A 19,695-nucleotide genomic window follows, 5' to 3' on the forward strand; every position below is an offset into this window, starting at 1 on the left:
GACATATTTTAAACTATAAAGTGCTTAAATAGAAAAGCACGAAACCATAAGGGGTTGTATTTGAAGTTTATCTTAAATTTTTATTTAAAATTTAAACACAAGAAAAAAATACACACAATTTGTGCGAATGGCAATCTAGCAATTATCTCGAACTCCAAGGGCAAAATCTCAGTAAACCCCCAATTATATATCTATCCATTCCCCTTCTCCCTCTCTCTCTCTCCATTTCCTCTCCCTTCGAATCCCCCAAATTCTCTCTCTCTCTCTCTCTTCTCTCGAGGATCCGGCGATCGCCGTTCTCCGTACGCCGTTATAACGGCGTTGCGCGTCGGATCTCCACCGCCCTCCGTTAGATAACGGCGAGCCCACCCCCCGCTTTTACCATTTTACCCCCGCATCTTTTGCCCTTTGCCATTTCCCTTCTCTTTTTTAAACTTTATTTTTACTCGGCGATTTCGCGATGTCGGGCGAGGCGACACGTGGCGCGGGGCGGAAGCGGAAGGACCCGGACCGGGGCGAGCCCGAACCCGAAAAGGGCTTCGGTTCGGGTTCGGGTTCGGGTTCGGGTTCGGATTCGGGTTCGGATCAGGTGCGGAGCGGGAACAAGCTCCTGGCCGGGTACCTGGCCCACGAGTTCCTCACGGAGGGCACGCTCTTCGGGCGGCGGGTCGAGCCGGAGCGGGCCGGGCCGGGGAAGTGGAAGGGGCCCGACCCGGTTCGGGGCGATGGCCCGGTTCGGGCGTATGCGGACGTGGCGTTCTTGTTGAAAGCGGATGGCGAGGTCCACGTGGCGGGCGTTGTGAACCCCACGCAGCTCGGGCGCTGGATCCGGATGTGACGGGTCGGACGTTCACCGGTACAACTCACCCGTCAAAGTACGACACGTGGCGTGTATCTTTAGCTTCTTTCTTTCTTTCTTTTTTCTTGTTTTTTTTTTCGGGTGAAGATGCTCTATTTTATATCGAAAAACGAAGGGTGCGATGCTTTTGATCTTCGTCGCGTACGTGAATCTCGAGGTGATGAGTCATCCTACTACAAGAAACTCAATCCACACCTATGTAAGTTTCAAAATTTTGAATTTTACTCTAGTTAACTTAAACTTCTAAATAACTTTTAAACTTCAAAAATTTAAACACGTTGTATATTTTTACAAATTTAATCAGTATATTTTATATAATTTATATATTTAGTTTAGGTTTTTATAAGAAAACGCATGTTGAAATTTATATATATTCAGGGGGAAACAAAATTGTAGAGAAATTAGGATCTATGTGTTAGGAATAATAGTTGCATATTAAGGACAAAATGAAACTTTAAATTATTTGTACATAATTTGGAGAGTATTCTAATAACTTAAGCTTTAAAGAGAAACAATTGTTTTAAACTATGTGGTATCAAAATCCAATTCACACTTTTTTTTTTTCTTTTTCTTTTTTGACAGTCCCAGTGGCTGTTACGTGGTCGTGTGATTGCATTGGGTCAATAGCAAATGCAAGTAGTTTCTAACATAGTTAGTTAATTCTGAATCTCTGATTCGACAAAAATTCGGTACGGATATAATACGCATAAAATTTATTTTCTAATTTTTAAATTCGTTGAAAACTTTGGCTTAAAAAACGGATTCGGTATAAAATATAAAATATAAAATATAAAATATAAGATAATATATATTTTAAAATAAAAATTATAAGTTTTTTATTTATATTTTCAATAATTCGCGAATTATTCGGCTAGACCAAAAATTCGCGAATAATTCTCTTTCTTTAAAAAAAAATTCGTAAACAGACCGTTTAATTCAGATTTTCAATAATTCACGAATAATTCGCGAATTAAATAACTAGGATCAGAATCCAATTCATTATAGGAATTAACATCATTAATTCTCATCACAAAGAGAGAGAGTGAGAGGACGAACAATACCAACAATTACTACTTGGAACTTCCTCCAGGGTGTGTTTGGTTCGCGATTGAAATTAAAATCGAAATAAATTCAGATCGTACTGAGCTAGTACCGTGCCACTTTAAAAACCGAAATCGAAAAGATCTCTCTCTCTCTCTCACAAATCATAATCCTTTTCGAATTTAGGAACGAAAACAAGCGCGACAACAACGAAAACAATTTCGATTCAGATGTAAGAATGACAGGTTCAGTAAACTGGTTCAATCTTTCGCGTCGACGACGGCGCGCTTGATAGTCTCTGCACTGTTCTTGATGGGGTCCTTCACTTCTTCGACCTTTTCGGCCACCGTATCCTTCACCTTGTGGAAGGTCTCCTTTGCCGCCCCCCAGGCGCCCTGCGCCGTCGCCTTCGCGCTTCCTCCGCTGTTCTGCGCCGCCCCGATCGCCTTTCCTGCTGCCTCTATTGTTTTCTCGATAACCTGACATTCAAACATGGATGTATACTTAGTGATCAACAACATTTGTTTCACATTCCATGTCATTTTTGTTGAAAATAAGGTTGTTATGCAGTTTCAAGTTGTTATGCAGTTTCAGCATATATTTCTCCTATTCCTTTGTAACTATTCCTTCCAGTTGTATCTCCTATAATTGTGGAGATAATAATGATAGGAATTTTATGTATATATATCTTGTATGTTATCAATAGAAGGATGAATGGGAATTATTCTAGAAACCTTTTTAATATGGTATCAGAGCCAACTCTGATTACCTCTCTGTTACCCTAGGAATCAGAGTTTGGTTTCTTTCTAATGACTACTCCAGATAATAGTAGTCCTAAACCTATGAAGGAGGAGGCTCCTGCTATGTCTACTCTTCATATGCAGGAGTTGTCCTCATCACTTACCCCTGAACGTCTTGATGGTACCAACTACATCGAATGGTCCTTAAATGCAGAGAATAAAATCAGAGGCAGAAAACGTTGGGGCTTCATTTCTGGAAAAAAGTTTGCACCAGAAGATAAAGATTCTGAAGATTATGAAACCTGGGAGGATGAAAACTGCATGGTCAAGTCTTGGCTTTTGGATGCTATGAATAAAGATATTAGATCACTTTTCATCCGCTTACCGACAGCCAAGGAGATCTGGGACACTGCAAAGAAAACATACTCGGTAAGTCAAGATGCATCCAGAGCATATCAATTATATTGTGAGATAACCTCTGTTCGTCAGAATGGAGGATCCGTTATCTCTTATTTTGGAAAACTTCAAAGGCTTTGGCAGGAACTTGATGCTATTGAAAACTGCACAATGGAATGCTCGAAGGATATTGAAAAGTACACCACTAAGGTGAACTCTCAACGTGTGTATGTTTTCTTGGCTGGACTTGATTCTCATCTGGATGGAGTTCGTGGCCGAATCCTTGCCACTATTCCTCTTCCAGATATCCAAACCGTCTATGCAAATGTCTGTGCTGAAACAAATCGCCAAGAAGCTATGTTACATGGAGCATCAAATGAAGGGGCTGCTATGATTGCAAAAAAATCCTCTAAAAAAGGAATTCGCAAGTGTACTTACTGCAATGGTGATAATCACTTGGTCGAAACCTGCTTCAAACTTCATGGATATCCTGAATGGCACCCTAAAGGCAAATCTGGATCAAAGATAGAGAGCTCCAAAAATAATTTAGCGCCTACTACTGCTGCCGGTCTTATGGCCAAGTCAGGTATATCTAACTCTGCCTATAGTTCTTCTGTTCTTACTAGGACCAGCGATTGGATAATTGATACAGGTGCCACTGATCATATGACTTGTGACCGTTCCAAGTTCACAAACTTGTCATCTAATAATTCCAAACCTGTTATTGCTAATGCAAATGGCATTTCTTCCCCAGTTACAGGAGTGGGTACTGTTCTTATATCACCCTCCTTATCCGTTTCTAATGTCTTGTTTGTTCCTTCACTAAATTGCAATCTCCTCTCAGTCAGCCAATTAACCAAGTCTCACAATTGTGTTGTCATATTCTTTCCAACTCATTGTGTCTTACAGAATATCCATACCAAGGAGAAGATTGGCAGTGGTAAAAGGAGTGGAGATTTGTACTATCTAGAAGGTGACTTTCAGCACACAAATGGAGAAGTTCGGGCCCACCTTATGAGTGACACCTTGCAGAATAAAAATAAAGAAACAATTTGGCTATGGCATAGGCGATTAGGACATCCTTCTTTTGGTTATCTTAGGAAATTATTTCCATCACTGTTTTATAATTATAATCCTTCAGATTTCAATTGCGAAACATGTATAATGGCCAAAAGCCATCGAGCCATCTTCCCCTTGAATAATACTAAGGTTAATACACCTTTCTCCCTTATACATACTGATGTTTGGGGCCCCGCCCCACTACCCACTCATAATGGAATGAGATGGTTTGTTACCTTTGTTGATGATTGCACGAGGATGACTTGGGTATATTTGCTAAAACATAAGAGTGATGTGTGTAAAGTCTTCCTTCTTTTTCATAAAATGGTCAATGTTCAATTTCAGGCTAACATAAAAGTTGTTAGATCTGATAATGGGGGGGAATATTTTCAGCAGGAATTAAAAAATTTCATGGATTCTTCTGGCATTCTCCATCATACATCATGCCCTAACACCCCCCAGCAGAATGGAGTTGCTGAGCGGAAAAATAGGCATTTATTAGAGGTTACTAGATCATTGCTAATTGGTGGAAATGTTCCATCCTACCTCTGGGGAGAAGCCGTAAGTTCTGCTGTTTATTTAATCAATCGTATTCCCTCGAGTGCTCTAAATTTCAGGAGACCATTAGATGTTTTTTCTGACCATTGCACTTTACCTCCAATTGCACATTTAGAACCCCGCACCTTTGGTTGCGTCATATATATCCACTTGCATTCACACCAACGTAGCAAACTTGAACCACGAGCCATGAAATGTGTATTTGTAGGGTATAGTATGACACAAAAAGGATATCGAGCTTATCACCCAACATCAAGACGATTTTATGTCTCGATGGATGTTACATTCCATGAACAAGACTTATTTTACTCTACAGGAGTTACTTGTTCTTTACTTCAGAGGGGGAATGAGAATGATGAAGTGCAGAATCGCAACATCCAAGATATAATATTACTTGATATGGTAGCTAAAGTTGTACCCAATGTAACTTCTACCGAGTCCATTGAGTGTTCAACTGAAATTCAGAACAATGATGGTACAAGACATCCCACTCCAATACCACTGATCCAATCTACACCAGAAAATTCACTTGAGGTATCATCTGATCATGAACTTACTATGCATGAAACTGATATTGCTGAAATTCTTGATACACCCAGTCCTACTCCAAGTTCTACTCCTGTTATATCTAATCTCCATGAGAACACTTGTGCATCTGATTCTACCTCTATTGTGAGTCAATACCATCTTCCATCTCGTTCTAACCGTGGACAACCTCCAATCAGGTATGAACCCGATCTAAAATCCAAGGCCAAATACCCCATAGGAAATCATGTGTCATCCCACAAGTTGTCCAGATCATATGCATTGTTTGTATCTCAATTATCTGCTGTCTCTATTCCTAGTAATTTACAGGAAGCTCTAGCAGACTCTAGATGGACCCAGGCTATGGAAGAAGAGATGGCAGCATTAAAAAGGAATACTACTTGGGAACTTGTCCCATTACCAACAGGAAAGAAAACTGTAGGATGTCGGTGGATATTCACTGTCAAGTATAAAGCTGATGGAACTATTGAGAGATACAAAGCCCGGTTAGTTGCAAAGGGCTATACTCAATCCTATGGACTAGATTATCAAGAGACATTTGCACCAGTTGCAAAACTCAATACTGTGAGAGTGCTATTGTCATTGGCAGCAAATCAAAATTGGCCACTACTCCAATTTGACGTTAAAAATGCTTTTTTACATGGAGAATTGAGTGAAGAGGTTTATATGGATCCTCCTCCAGGCATACCAGAATACTTGAATACTCCTATGGTATGTAGATTAAAAAAGGCTCTCTATGGGTTGAAGCAGTCTCCAAGAGCTTGGTTTGGCAGATTTACCAAGTCAATGAAGAACTTCGGCTATAAACAAAGTAATTCAGATCACACCCTCTTCCTAAGGCAAAGACAAGGTAAAATTACTGCCTTGATTATCTATGTTGATGATATGATTGTAACAGGAGATGATTATGAGGGTATTTCTAGTTTACAAAATCATTTGGCTTCTGAATTTGAGATGAAACAACTTGGAGACTTAAAATATTTTCTAGGAATTGAAGTAGCTCGATCAAAACATGGCATCTTCTTATCTCAAAGAAAATACACTATGGATTTGTTATCTGAGACAGGTATGCTTGGGTGCAAACCGGCTGACACTCCCATGGAACAAAATCACAAGTATTTTTTATGCTCAAGTGCAGTTAGTACTGACAAAGGGAGGTATCAGAGGCTTGTTGGGAGGTTGATTTATTTGACACATACCAGACCCGACATAGCATACGCAGTAAATGTTGTGAGTCAGTTTATGCATGACCCACGAAAACCTCATATGGATGCAGTAGAAAGAATATTGAGGTACCTAAAATCTACTCCAGGCAAAGGAATATTGTTTTCAAACCACGGACATCTCAAGGTAGAAGGCTACACTGATGCTGATTGGGCAGGTTCAGCTGACAATAGAAGATCCACTTCAGGATATCTTACCTTTGTAGGAGGAAATCTTGTAACCTGGAGAAGTAAAAAACAACCTGTAGTAGCAAGGTCTAGTGCTGAGGCAGAATTTAGAGGTATGGCATTTGGATTATGTGAATTGTTGTGGCTTAAGAATTTACTAAAGGAGCTGGGATTTGGACAAAATGAAGCCATGAAACTTCACTGTGACAATACCTCAGCAATAGAAATTGCCCATAATCCTGTCCAACATGACAGAACTAAGCATGTAGAAATTGACCGCCATTTTATTAAAGAGAAACTTGAAGCGGGGATTATTACTTTTCCATTTGTAAGGTCTGAACATCAACTAGCAGATGTCCTTACCAAAGCAGTAGCTGGTAGTGTTCTGGATGATTCCATTGTCAAGTTGGGAATGTGTGATATCCATGCACCAACTTGAGAGGGGGTGTTGAAAATAAGGTTGTTATGCAGTTTCAAGTTGTTATGCAGTTTCAGCATATATTTCTCCTATTCCTTTGTAACTATTCCTTCCAGTTGTATCTCCTATAATTGTGGAGATAATAATGATAGGAATTTTATGTATATATATCTTGTATGTTATCAATAGAAGGATGAATGGGAATTATTCTAGAAACCTTTTTAATAATTTTTATGCATTTCTATTCAGGTTCCTAGTTAGTTCAATTTCATATTTCAGAGCCCATTTCCTACAAAATTGATATTTTGTATAACATGGTATCATAACTAATTCTAAACTCTTTCATTCTATGAGATCGTGCGTGCAATTCCCACTTTAACACATGCATTTTTATATCCGTCGTGCGCGTATAGGTTATATCTCTATCTTATATCTCATCTCATCTATTAATACATGAGTGGAATGTTAATATATATATATTTTTGGACCTATTTTTTACTATATTAATTAATTACGTAACTAGGAGTGTTAACATATTTATAGATCTGTTTTTTATTAGATCATTTTTTTTGGGTAATAAGATATATTGCATTAGTATATTTGACGATCTCATCTATTAATTTCATACGCTTTTTATATCTATCATGCACGCGAGTAAAAATATTTTTTTCGAGAGATAGGTAGCACGCTACCCGTTTCGTTTATTTCATTTAGAAATAAACTTAGCTGGAAATATAAATCAACTAGGATTCGAACTTGGGACCTCGGGTACAACCATCATGTAGGGGTGTAAACGAGCCGAACACGAGCGAGCTAACCCCAGCTCGTGCTCGACTCGTTTAATAAACGAGCCGAAAAATTCGGCTCGCGTTCGGCTTGTTAATACGGCTCGTTTATTAACGAACCGAACACGAGCTAGCTCACGAGCTGGCCAACAAACAATAAATTAAAAATGATTAGATTAAATATATATAAAAAATAAATTTATCAAATCTTACCTATTAGACTTTAATCTAATAGTTGAAACTTTATATATAAATGAATCTTTTTATAATTAAGGTCGCATTTATATTTTTATTTTGCTAAAAATAAAATAATAAAAATATATATTATATATAATTATTTATTTATATATAAAAATATAAATTAAATATAAAATATATGTATTAATATAAATTATGATAATTAAATATAAATTATATAAAAATAATAAATTAAATAATTATATAAATATAAAATATATGTATTCGAGCTATTATCGAGCCGAACACGAGGCGATGCTGACCCCAGCTCCGTATTCGCTCGTTTATTAACCGATCTCGAGTTTATTTCAAGCCAACACGAGCCGGCTCGAAACAGGCTGGATTGCCACCGCTACCACCATGCCTTTGCCATGCGAGTAAAAGTGTTAATATAGATTTTTGACCTATTTCCTATTAATCAAATCTTTTATAGGAGGGGGTGGGGGGGGGGTTGGGCTTAAGTAATACTATGCCTAAGGCCAGCCCAAAAAAATGTTGGGCTTTGGGTCAGGCTTTTACCTTTTTTTAAAATATGGCTCGGTCCAAGCCCAAACTCAAGCCCAATAACCAATACCCATCGGGATTTGTGGAGGCTCATTTTATACATTTATTATATAATACATAAATACTTTTATTATATAAAATTAAAATAAAATACCTATTTTTATTGGGTTTGATCATATCAAAGAAAATTAGTAACTAACATCAAATATAATACCATTAATGTCTACCGATAATTATCCACCTGTGTAAGATAGGAACTTCTCATGTAAGGGTAAAAATATAGAACGTTAATTAATTAGCGTATATGTGGTTTTATAAAAGAGTATTCTGGTATTTAAAATTTTAAAATTATCCTTAAGTTATGTACATAGAACATCTAATTAATTTTTTTGAAAATTTTAAAATAATATATATTTATTAAGTGTTATGTACATAACTAATTAGCTATATATAATAATATGTACCATACCATATATTTATTCATAAATATGTATAATTAATTTATATATAATAATACTATTTAATATATCATAATATGAAACTAAATATTTTGTTAATATATAATACATCCTCATATATATAAATATATATCATTAATAACAATATATACTATGATATATTATATCATTTATTTTTTTATTGATAAATACTATATATATAATTAAATATTTTATTTTGATAATTAATATATCAGGTTTTTGGGCCAGGCTCAGGCTGGGTTTGGACATGCCCAAATAAGCTTAAAACTTTTTCGTGCCTAAATTTTTAAACCTGGCCCGAATCCAAAGTTATGTTTTTAATACCCAAAGCTCCGCCCAAATACGACAGTCCCAATTCCACCGCTACTTTTAGGTAACAAAATATATTACTTATCTATATTTGGCGTCCGTGTTCATATGAATTTCTGGACCCGTTTAGGGATGTCAACAAGTCAAATTCAGGGTAGATTTTCAAAAATCTAAATCCGAACCCGACTCCCAACCCAAAATCCGAATCCGAATCCGAACCCGAACCCGAACCTGTCGAATTTTAAAAATTCATATCCAAACCCAAACCCAATCAAAAATCCGAAACCTGAACCCGAAAATCCGAACCCAAAATAATTATTTCTCTTTTTAATATTTCAAAATATATTTTATTAAATCTAAATTTTTAAAATATAAATTCAAATATAACATCAAATTTTTATATATATATTATATATAATGTAAAATAAATTTGGGTTTGGATCGGATTCGGATCGGGTTCGGGTTTGAGTCGGGTACAGTCAAAACCCGTATCCAAATTCATATCTGTCGAGTTTTGTTTTTAATATAAATATCCGAAACCATATCCGTTTAGCATTTTGGATAAATCCACTCCGTTCAGGTTCCGGTAAATTTTCGGATATTTGTACTCATTGACATCTCTAGACTGTTTTCTCCTCCATCAAATTTTTGAGTAACAAGATATATTACTTTACTATTTCTAAAATATAAAATAAAACTATAAAATAACAATACAGTAAAATTACGCTAAACAAACAAAGAGGCTTATCTAAAGCTCAATTGACAACCTGATCGGCAGCCTCATTGACTTTCCCCCTGAGATCTTCTGCTGTCTTCTTCAGCTCGCTAGATGCATCTTTGATGTTCTTGTGGGTCTCCTTAGCCTCCTTCTCTGCGCTCGCCTAATAATAAATAAAGAAAAATTCAAATTAAAAAATTAATTATTTCTCAACAAAAATAGTCGTAAAATCTGCGTATTTTTTTTCCCTTTTTTTCAAGCAATTATATATATATATTTCTTCTACTTAGGCATTACATAGAAATGTACTGAGATGTGCTAAATTTGCAATATTATGTTTAAAACAATAATAATGAATAGAAATTTTTTGTTTGAATGAGTTGTGATAGATATGTCATATTTTTGGACTCGCTCACCTGCAGAGGCCGTGTAACCGCGGTAAAAAAAGTCCTCGGATTCCGCGCGATTACTCTAACCATGGTTGAGCCAAAATTTATCAACTTGGGAGTGGCTACACTAAAAGCCATACCCCTCCCTCTCTCTCTCTCTCTCTCTCTCTCTCTCTCTCTCTCTCTACCCTTTTTTGAATCTTTTGCTTGCTTTTTTTTTTTAAAAAAAAATTTTAGTTTTAGACAAAAACCCCACAACTTATTGTAGGGAGAAAGGGGGAGGAATAACTGAATTGCCACGTGGCACCAAGTGGAGAGGTGTGAGTGGTGGGTCCGGTTCCTGCGGCTCCATTGGTTGGTTGGTGCCTTGACTTTTTCCATCAATCTTTTTAAATTGTTTTAAAAAATAAATAAATTGGGGGGAAAAATTGTCTTTGCAATTAGGCATGCAAATGAATTCGGGCTTGTGGGGCTCCCGCTCTGATCCGCTAGGAATGAAGTGGTAACTGGTAAGTAAAAACCAAATATATGAAAAAATAAAATTCGTCTTGAATCCGGTTTGATTAGGAATGTAAAATGGGTCGGGCGACCCACGAAAGTGGGCCGGGCGTAGGCACGACATGGGTACGTTAGAACCCGTGCCGGGCCGGCCTGATCGTGCTGGACCAATAAAATTGAGCCCGTCGACCGTTACGAGCCTAGGCAGTGCCGTGCCGATAGTTTAGCATACGACCCGGCACGACACGACCCACATGGGCCGTGCCTGTCGGGCCAGCACGACGCGGCCCTGGCCCCAACTCCCCAAGCTGAACATTGGGACTTGGGTCTCCAACTCTAGCTCCCCGAGTCCCATGGGAGAGGAAATGAAGAGCTTAGGACCCTAGATCCTCCTTCGTAGAGGAAATTTTTAAATAATTTTTCAAAATTATTTAAATTTTAGTATTCTCTAAATATTTTAATAAATTTTATCTCTTAGCCAACAAATTAGCAAAAAATGACTTTTATTTTTTTATTTTTGAAAATTTTATATATTTAAAAAATATAAAAAATATTAGAGGGTTGGCCCGGAGCCCTGCCTGGCCTGTGACATCCGGGCTGGAGGGTCATGCTGGGCCGACAATCCATAAAATCTGGCTCGGCATTAGCACGGCCCAAATTTTAATTGGGCCGGGCCGGGCTGAACCTTGGCCCGATCGGCACGGCCCACATTACACCCCTAGGTTCGATCCACCAAGAAAATGAAGCAGAAGGTGGGGGACTCCCTTCTTCCTTTGATTCGTCGCGATCTACTTCAAATGGAGCGGTGAATGAAGGTAAAAAATAGGATAAAAATTAACCCATTTCAAATCAGTCCCAACCCCACAAGAAATGATGCGAGAGGTGGAAAAACTCTTCTGCCTAGAGGTCCGCATTGTTTGCAAATCTTTTTATACTTTTAACCTAAATACTTTAGTTCATAAATATAAAAAATAATATATAATTTTGGTAAACCTGTATAAAACTTATTTGAACTACAGGTTATTTTGATTCGACTGTCCAATCTTTTAAAATTTTGATTTAGTATCGAGATTTAAATAATAATGGCTCTTCAAATGCAAAATTTAATTAAGCACCCCACCACCCCCATTGTATTTATATATACATATACATATACATATATTAAAAAAAAGAAAAACTTCAAATACCATCCTATGGTTTCGCACTTTTTTACTTTAGTATTATGTGGTTTAAAGTGTATCAATTTAATATTCTGTGGTTTCACATTTTTTTTTTTTCGCCGGCTCCTCTATTAATATTTCATTAAATTATATATATATAAAACTTTATATACCTTATCTAAGTTTATCGAATATTTATTTTAGTACTTTTTATTTTTAACTTTGTCACTGATTTTTTTTTCCTCCGTTAATATTTCATTAAATTATATACAAAAAAACTTCCAATACCCTACCTAGGTTTATCGAATATTTACTTTAGTACTCTTTATTTTTAATTTTGTCACTAATTTTTTTTTCCTTTGTTAATATTTCGTTAAATTATATACAAAAAACTTCAGATACCCTATCTAGGTTTATCGAATATTCAGTTTAGTATCCTTTAATTTAAACTTTGTCGCTGATTTGACGAAAAAGATTAGTGAAATAAATAATAAAAAGAGAAAAATGAAATCATAGGATACTAACTTGATACACTTTAAACCATAGGGTACTAAAGTGAGAAAGTGCGAAACCATAGGGACTAATTTGATACACTTTAAATTATAAAGTACTAAAGTGATAAAATGTCAAACAACACCAGGGTATTTGAAGTTTATCCCCCAAAAAAAAGAAAAAAAAAAAAAAGCCCCATGCATGCTATTTTATCAAGATATGCACGGATCACGACGCTTCCGGAAGAAGCACTTTTTCTCCTCCGCTCGGTGACGTCGAAGCGCTTCCTCTTGAAGCTCTCGGGGCCCCAATAACCTCCCCCCCTTATATAATCCCCCATCCCCTCCCCTCCCCCGCCCCTCTTCTTCCCCTTCCCCCTCGCCGGAGCGATGGCGGAGAACGGCGGTGCGCCACCGCGAGGGGCGGCGGAGGCGTCGTCGCCGACCTCCGCAGGAGCCGTAGCCGACGGCGGCGGCGGCGGCGCAGCCCTCGACGACCTCGCCAACCACCGATTCATATGCTGCGTCTGCTTGTGAGTTCCCCTCTCCCCCCACCTCCTCCGGTTCCGCACCGGATTTCCTCGATTTGAGATGGATCGTGTGATCTCAGTGCGATGTCGGCGTGATACGGACGATTTTTAGGGCTAAAATTTGACCCGTGCAATTTCGTTGAAGCGATCCCCGTTCTAATCGGGATGCTTCTAGGGCGAAGATTTGATCCGTGCGATTTCTTTCGATGCGCTTGTTGTCTTCAACTAGGGTTTCTTTAGTTGAATTGGGGGGATTGGAATAAACAATTTTAGAATCGTAGCATGACCGGATGTTGACTAGTTCTCCGATGCACATAGCTTTGCAGAATAATCATATGGTATTTTAGGCTGTTTTCGTCGACTAGAGGGCTGTAATTTGAACAAAATGTGATCTAGCTAGACTCTTCAACAACCTTTTAATTACAGCAATAGATTATCTTGGTCTGCATATGTCATTGTTGACTAATTAATTTATTCTTTTTTATTTTTTCAATTGATGTATAGTTTCCCACTCTGTCAATGCACAATGATGCTCGTCGTAGGGAAATAAAGGAAAATAAAGGAAAATTATAACTGCAATATATGCGAGCAGCTAATGAAGTATAATATGCAACTTCGTAGGTTGAAAATTGAACAAACTAGAATGAAAGAATTGTTGACTAACCAGTGATCTAAAATGTGGTATGCGGTATGTGGGCAGTCGATCCATTGCATAGTGCATATGCTGTATGTTGGTGCATATGCAGGCGTATATACGGTTCATCTATTAAATTTTTTTTAAAAAAATCATATATAAATGTAAAAAATAACTAATATATATATATATTTAAGAATAGGAACAAACGTGGAATAAATTGGCTAAACTTTTGTGAAGAATAATAGTTTTTTTTTTTTCACGAGGTGGTATTCACGATCCCTTGTAGTCATCTAATAGGCCAAATTGCCACTTAACAAAGATCTAGCATTATAACATCTAACAAGTACAAACATATTCGCCAATATTTATAAACGTAATTAGTTGATATATTAGGAATAATAGCAACTAAAATAAGAAGAGAGATAGTTGGTAATGGGTTATATTTAAAAGAAGATAAGTACAGTTATATGCATCATATTAACCAAAATTGTATAAAAATAGTCATATGTATATGTATAATCTTTGACCAAACATTTCTATTCAACATTGCATTTCAATCCTACCTTTAAAACAAAAAAGAAAAGAAAGAAAGGAAAACTACCACGTATATGGTATGACTGTATACTGTAGTGCACATATGCGGTGCAGTTGATGGTCCCACCGCATATGCAGCCGCATTGGCCGCTTTTTGGAACAATGGGACTAATGAATCAAAGATAAATGTTACATCTTGTTGCAGAAATTAATTACGGAGATTTATGGTTTATGTAGAAAATTTGCTGCTGTGTTAGAACTATGCCAGAAGGATGCATGCAAAAGAAGCATGTGTTCAAGGTCATAAAGGAAACAGAAGACTATTTGCTGATGTGAAAGAAAGTGTTCCATGCAAATTGGAAGTCTAAACAATCTCGCGTGGTATAGAAGATCAACCATTTATAGTTGCACAATCTTGTGGGACTTGCTAATTGTGCATAAGGAATATACCAAATGACTACAAATTGGACTACAAGCTGAACTTCATAAAAATGACTACAAATTGGACTACAAGCTGAACTTCGCAAATTCCTTCTAGGTAATTGAGTTATTCTTCTTCCAAACTGACTTTCAAAAAGAATAAACATATGAGGTCTTGGAAATATAAAATGACGACTCACATGAATTTTGTAATGCACAAGATACTTGAAAGAACCAATAGTCAAAAGTGAATCAATTGAAGACATGGGCTTTAGCAGACATGCTTTTTATTGAGCTACAATCCTTTAATTATTATTTTAATCACTACATGGATTTGTACAAGAGCAAGTCTTTTTATTCTGCATTACACTATTAAATCAAAGACTTTAGACAACCATTTAAACTGAAGTTGTTCTCTGCATTTATGTAAGAGCGAGTGTTTTTAATCTGTATTCCACTGTTCAATTAAAGTCTCTAGACAACCATTTAAAAATGAAGTTATTCTTCAGCTGTCCTGCTTCCACTCTTTTGGTGTATTTGAAATCTATTTTGTTTTGTCTTATGGTCCTTTTTGTTTTTATCTCTTTACGTTTCTGTTATTCATAACTGTAGTTCTTTGATTTTGTAGGGATCTTATCTACAAGCCAGTTGTTCTTGGTAAGAGAGGACCATTTCAACTCAACGTTTAGAAGATTCCATTATTCTATAGAATAATCTGCTGTTTTTCACTGCAGCATGTGGTCATATTTCTTGCTTCTGGTGTGTACATAAAGCCATGCATGGTGTGCAAGAATCACATTGTGCTTTATGCAGGAAGCCATATATTCATTTTCCTAGTATTTGTCAATTACTCCATCAATTGCTTTTAAACTTGGAACCTGCTGCATACAAAAGAAGGGAAAAGGAGGTGCTAGGTGAGTTCTAACATCTGAGTACCAAATGCATAAAAACTTCAGGCTATAAATGTGATATGCCTTCCAAACCTCATACTATTTGAAGAAATGATTGACACATATATGTACCGTGTAGACATGTGAATGTCCTTATCCTAGTAAACAGATGTAGATTATGGTATGGCAATAAATGAATTCAACTGCTTTGGTATATATAGCTACAGAATACTAACTGCTTATGCTCAGGATGCATCCAAAGGTTGAGGGACACATAAATTATTTTGCACAGAATGTCGATGAAACAATCACAATGAGATGACAAATTAGTGGTCTTATTTACGAGCATAAGTAGCTATAACAATTTATTCTTCACAAACATCCATGGATCTTCTAGTGGTTAAAATGAAAAATCATCCTAATCTACTTCCGATTGATCCTTCCCCAAGTTTGTACTAGAAATATTATCATTTCACGCTAGTCTCCTCCATCGCTTCGTAAAGACCAGAAAATTGACCAGAAAATTGAGCTTAATTAAGGGCAAAACTATTAAACTTGTCTATAATTTTCTTGCTCAGCATATTGCATTTACCAAATGCATTTAGGGGCAGTTTGGTTTGATGTTATTGCAAATGCATTGTAATCAAGGATGCATGTAGTTGAAAATGCAGCAATTACAACCGTGTGCATCTTGTTTAGTTGGATGTAGTAGAAAAATATTGCAACTATAGATAATATGTTAGGTTGCATGAAGTTGAGAAGTGTATTTACAAAATTTTATCACTTTATATATAGGGTGGTCAGCAAGGATTTAAGTGCCCATTAGCACGGGCGTATCTATCGTGCCAACAAGATATCGGCACGATACAGCCTACATGCCTCGTGCCGATGGCACGACTCAAAACTCTCTTTTCTTTAAATTAGTATATAATTTTCTCTATAAAATTTAAAAGATTTGATAAAGATACATAATAAGCAATTAGAATATTTTGTTGTTAAATTAAACGAATACATTATGTGTTAGCACACTTATATTTTTTGTGACCGGGACTCATTGGCACGACTCACGGCAATTAAATCCTTGGTGGTGAGATCACCCCCAATGTAAAAGAAAAAATATTTTTTGTTTAGAAGGTGACTAGGAGGCAGGCTTATCTTTTGTTTTAAGTTACTTTCTCCAACTACTAGAGTTGGAATTGCAGCTAATTTGGGAATAGTTCACTGTTGCAGTTGATCCTCCTTGTGCAGTTTCAACTGTAGCAGCGGAATTTAAATGCATCAAACTCAGCACCTAATTTTGATCTGCATGCAATTACAACTACAGTGCAGTTACAACTATATGCAACCAAACAGTCCCTTAATTCCTTTATTTCATCTCATTTCTCTCATCCAACTAAGAATAAGTGTTCTGGTGCAATTTATGTTGATCCAAGATCAGTAATTTATACCAGCTTGCAACTCTTGCTTTCCTTATATCAAATTAACGTTTTCCATACATTCACTTTCTTGATAATTACCTTCTTCATTTTGCACACTTTAAATGTTACTTATTTTTGTCTTGTTAAATCTATATTCTAGAGGAAGAAAAGCGACTTAAGGTCTACTCACCTCAGTTTGTAGATCGTCTAATCTCCAAAGAGACTCACTCTGGTAAGAATCTTGTCTTAGCATTGCTGAACCGGAATAATTATGTCTCTTAATAATTGCAACACGTTGTATTTCGTTGATAAGTTCACCTGTATTCTGTAAGCGAATGGCAATTGTAAGGATACATTTGGAGCCAGGAGCAGTACAGCTGCAAAAGAGCCGAGTGCTACAGAACATGACCTAGTTGATGATGCATCATTTCCCTTGTCCAAGAGAGTTTCCACAGATGATGTATTAAAGAAAGTTTCTGTGGATGATGTATTATGCTCCATATGCAAGGCGCTGCTTTATAGACCTGCTGTTCTTAATTGTGGCCATGGTGAGTATTTTTGTGCTTTCCATGGTCGGTTGCTCGCTAAAAATTCAGGAAAAAGAAAAATGCCGACAATTATTTGATTTTTTTAATTGTGCAGTCTATTGTGAAAATTGTCTACTAAGCTTGATTGGTGAAGAATTAAAATGTCAAATTTGCCAAAGCCCACATCCCGGTGGGTTTCCGAATGTTTGCTTGTATCTGGATAATTTCTTGGAAGAAACATTCCCCGTGGAATATGCATCAAGGAAAGAGAAAGTTAAGCTCAAAAAGATCCAATATCACCAAGGAGATTCATCATCTAGTAAGCTTTTAATGCTACATCTTCAGGAGTTGTACTTCTGGGTTTATTCTAGTTGTTCGGACTTCAGTAACAATGTATCATAGCTGTATACATCTTACCCCCTTTTCTTTTTACGCAGACCATTGGTTTTGTCTTATCGCCATTTGTTTTGCCTTATCACTTATCCATAGTTATGGTTTATGATAACAGATGCTGCTTTTTGCTGTGGGCAATCTTTGAAGCTCACTAATTAATAAGAATCATGCCTCTAATAACTCCTTTGTGATTGCAATATGCTTAGTCTATCTATTAGGCTTGCAAAATAGTAACATATTAGGCCGACCAGGTGAAATTTCTATTTAATTACTTTGCATTATTACGTCAGAATCATATCACAGTATGAGTTGGTGGACAGATTAATGTTGGTTTAACTTTGACCCTTTTTGTGACTTCTAGGTGCTGAGCCAGCAAAAAAGCAAGAGAGCAAACCTTTTCAGTTCAGCAATATATGGCTGAATGAAAATGCGGCAAATATTCATGCAGGAGTTGGCTGCGATTCATGCGGGGTATGGTCTTTGATAGTTCATTTCTTTTCCCAGTAGTAAGATTACCAATTGTAAGATTATGATTTGAGACCTTCTGCCGTCTTTAAATCCATCTAGAGAGGAAAAAAAAGGACAATTTTTTCAAATTCGGCTAACTTTAACTGACGTGCCACCATCTTTCAACTTAGTAAACAAAACCAAGAGATTGTTTACAAACCCTTTAAAAGATATTTTATCTTTCCGTCCAGGTTTATCCAATTATTGGGAAGCGGTACAAATGCGAGGATTGCAAAGAGGCAATTGGCTTTGACCTATGTGAAGAATGCTACAAAAGCTGCTCAAATCTTCCTGGCCGATTCAATCAGCAACACACTCAGGATCACAAGTTTGTTCTCGATGACTCGCGTACGTTCCAAAGGATTCTGTGGTTGGCGAGGGGAGCAGGCGATCACCTGCAAGTTGTCGAGGAAGGAGAACACTTGGTTCATGTCGATTTAGAGTTAGAAGCTCCGGAATATCTCGAGCCCAGGCCGGAGAGCGACGGAGATGATGACGACGGAACAAGACAAGACAGATCAGGTTCTCTATGATTCCGATGTTTACTCGTATTTAGTATATGCTTTTATGCTTATCTTATCTCGAATACCGATAGGTAATACCATGAGCTTGGTAAGTTTGCATGGTGGTATAATCTGCATCGTCAATGCTCATGCGATATACCATTCTCAAAAGTTAAAAGTTGTATTTTCGAAATAAGATTTCTTTTCTGGGGGAGGATGAAACATGTTTTTGTGCTTGTTTGTTTGTTTTTATGTGAGCATTATTCAATGCGAGAATCATTTATGATGATTTGAACAAAGATTGCTTCAAAGAAAAATCTTTATGATGGGGAGATATGGTGATGATGATTGTAGTGAGAGAAATGGTAATCAATGGTTTAGGATGGGCGTAGAAAATTGCGGCCGTGGCGGCGGGGGCAGCAAAAGTGATACTTAGTAGTGGTGAAGAAAGCGATAGCGATAACGATAGCGGCGACGGTGGTGGCGGTGGCAAATTTGGTCTCCGTGGTGGAGGAATTTTTTTCTTTCTTTTTTTTTTTCCTTTTCATCAAAAGTGCTGTTAGCAAAGGCATTATATTAGCAGAGATATACTAATATTAACTTTGGGAAAGCAAAAGTTTTTGCTTTTTAGATTTGCTAAGCTTTTTATTGTAAATAACTGTAGTTAAAAATAGAAGCAATAGTTGAACAAAGTCCCAGTTTTTTTGTTGTTTTTCTTCACCAAATAATCAGCTGCTGATTGAGATGCGGTTGTACGG

At 36.9% G+C, this 19,695-nt stretch overlaps 3 protein-coding genes across 3 annotated transcripts; 2 read left to right on the plus strand and 1 right to left on the minus strand.

Annotated features, from left to right (window-relative positions):
- Positions 235-990, plus strand: LOC109707080. The gene has a single exon (XM_020228154.1). The coding sequence runs from the start codon at positions 461-463 to the stop codon at positions 836-838; it is 378 nt and encodes a 125-aa protein (XP_020083743.1). The 5' UTR covers positions 235-460; the 3' UTR covers positions 839-990.
- On the minus strand, positions 1,931-10,630 carry LOC109707079 (uncharacterized protein At4g13230-like). Its single transcript, XM_020228153.1, has 3 exons — positions 10,457-10,630; positions 10,090-10,203; positions 1,931-2,379 (listed from the first exon to the last, which is right to left on the minus strand). Exons 1-3 carry the CDS (start codon positions 10,565-10,567, stop codon positions 2,161-2,163), a joined length of 444 nt encoding a protein of 147 aa, XP_020083742.1. The 5' UTR covers positions 10,568-10,630; the 3' UTR covers positions 1,931-2,160.
- LOC109707685 (E3 ubiquitin-protein ligase PRT1) lies at positions 12,842-19,263 on the plus strand. The gene is made up of 8 exons (XM_020229152.1): positions 12,842-13,111; positions 15,328-15,356; positions 15,434-15,613; positions 17,168-17,239; positions 17,340-17,555; positions 17,650-17,853; positions 18,289-18,398; positions 18,626-19,263. The coding sequence occupies exons 1-8, from the start codon at positions 12,969-12,971 to the stop codon at positions 18,965-18,967; spliced, it is 1,296 nt and encodes a 431-aa protein (XP_020084741.1). The 5' UTR covers positions 12,842-12,968; the 3' UTR covers positions 18,968-19,263.

Source organism: Ananas comosus, linkage group 3 (genome assembly GCF_001540865.1).
Source record: "Ananas comosus cultivar F153 linkage group 3, ASM154086v1, whole genome shotgun sequence".
Taxonomy (NCBI): Eukaryota; Viridiplantae; Streptophyta; class Magnoliopsida; order Poales; family Bromeliaceae; genus Ananas; species Ananas comosus.

What these genes read in the sequence shown, in the direction of transcription:
- LOC109707080 (XM_020228154.1), top strand. Translation starts at nt 461, where the DNA reads ATGTCGGGCGAGGCGACACGTGGCGCGGGGCGGAAGCGGAAGGACCCG.
- LOC109707685 (XM_020229152.1), top strand. Translation starts at nt 12,969, where the DNA reads ATGGCGGAGAACGGCGGTGCGCCACCGCGAGGGGCGGCGGAGGCGTCG. An exon ending in CTACAAGCCAGTTGTTCTTG is followed by an intron (nt 15,357 to 15,433) that starts GTAAGAGAGGAC and finishes TTTTCACTGCAG; the next exon opens with CATGTGGTCATATTTCTTGC. An exon ending in TGTTCTTAATTGTGGCCATG is followed by an intron (nt 17,556 to 17,649) that starts GTGAGTATTTTT and finishes TTAATTGTGCAG; the next exon opens with TCTATTGTGAAAATTGTCTA.
- LOC109707079 (XM_020228153.1), bottom strand. Translation starts at nt 10,567, where the DNA reads ATGGCTTTTAGTGTAGCCACTCCCAAGTTGATAAATTTTGGCTCAACC. An exon ending in CGGTTACACGGCCTCTGCAG is followed by an intron (nt 10,204 to 10,456) that starts GTGAGCGAGTCC and finishes ATTTATTATTAG; the next exon opens with GCGAGCGCAGAGAAGGAGGC. An exon ending in TCAATGAGGCTGCCGATCAG is followed by an intron (nt 2,380 to 10,089) that starts GTTGTCAATTGA and finishes TTTGAATGTCAG; the next exon opens with GTTATCGAGAAAACAATAGA.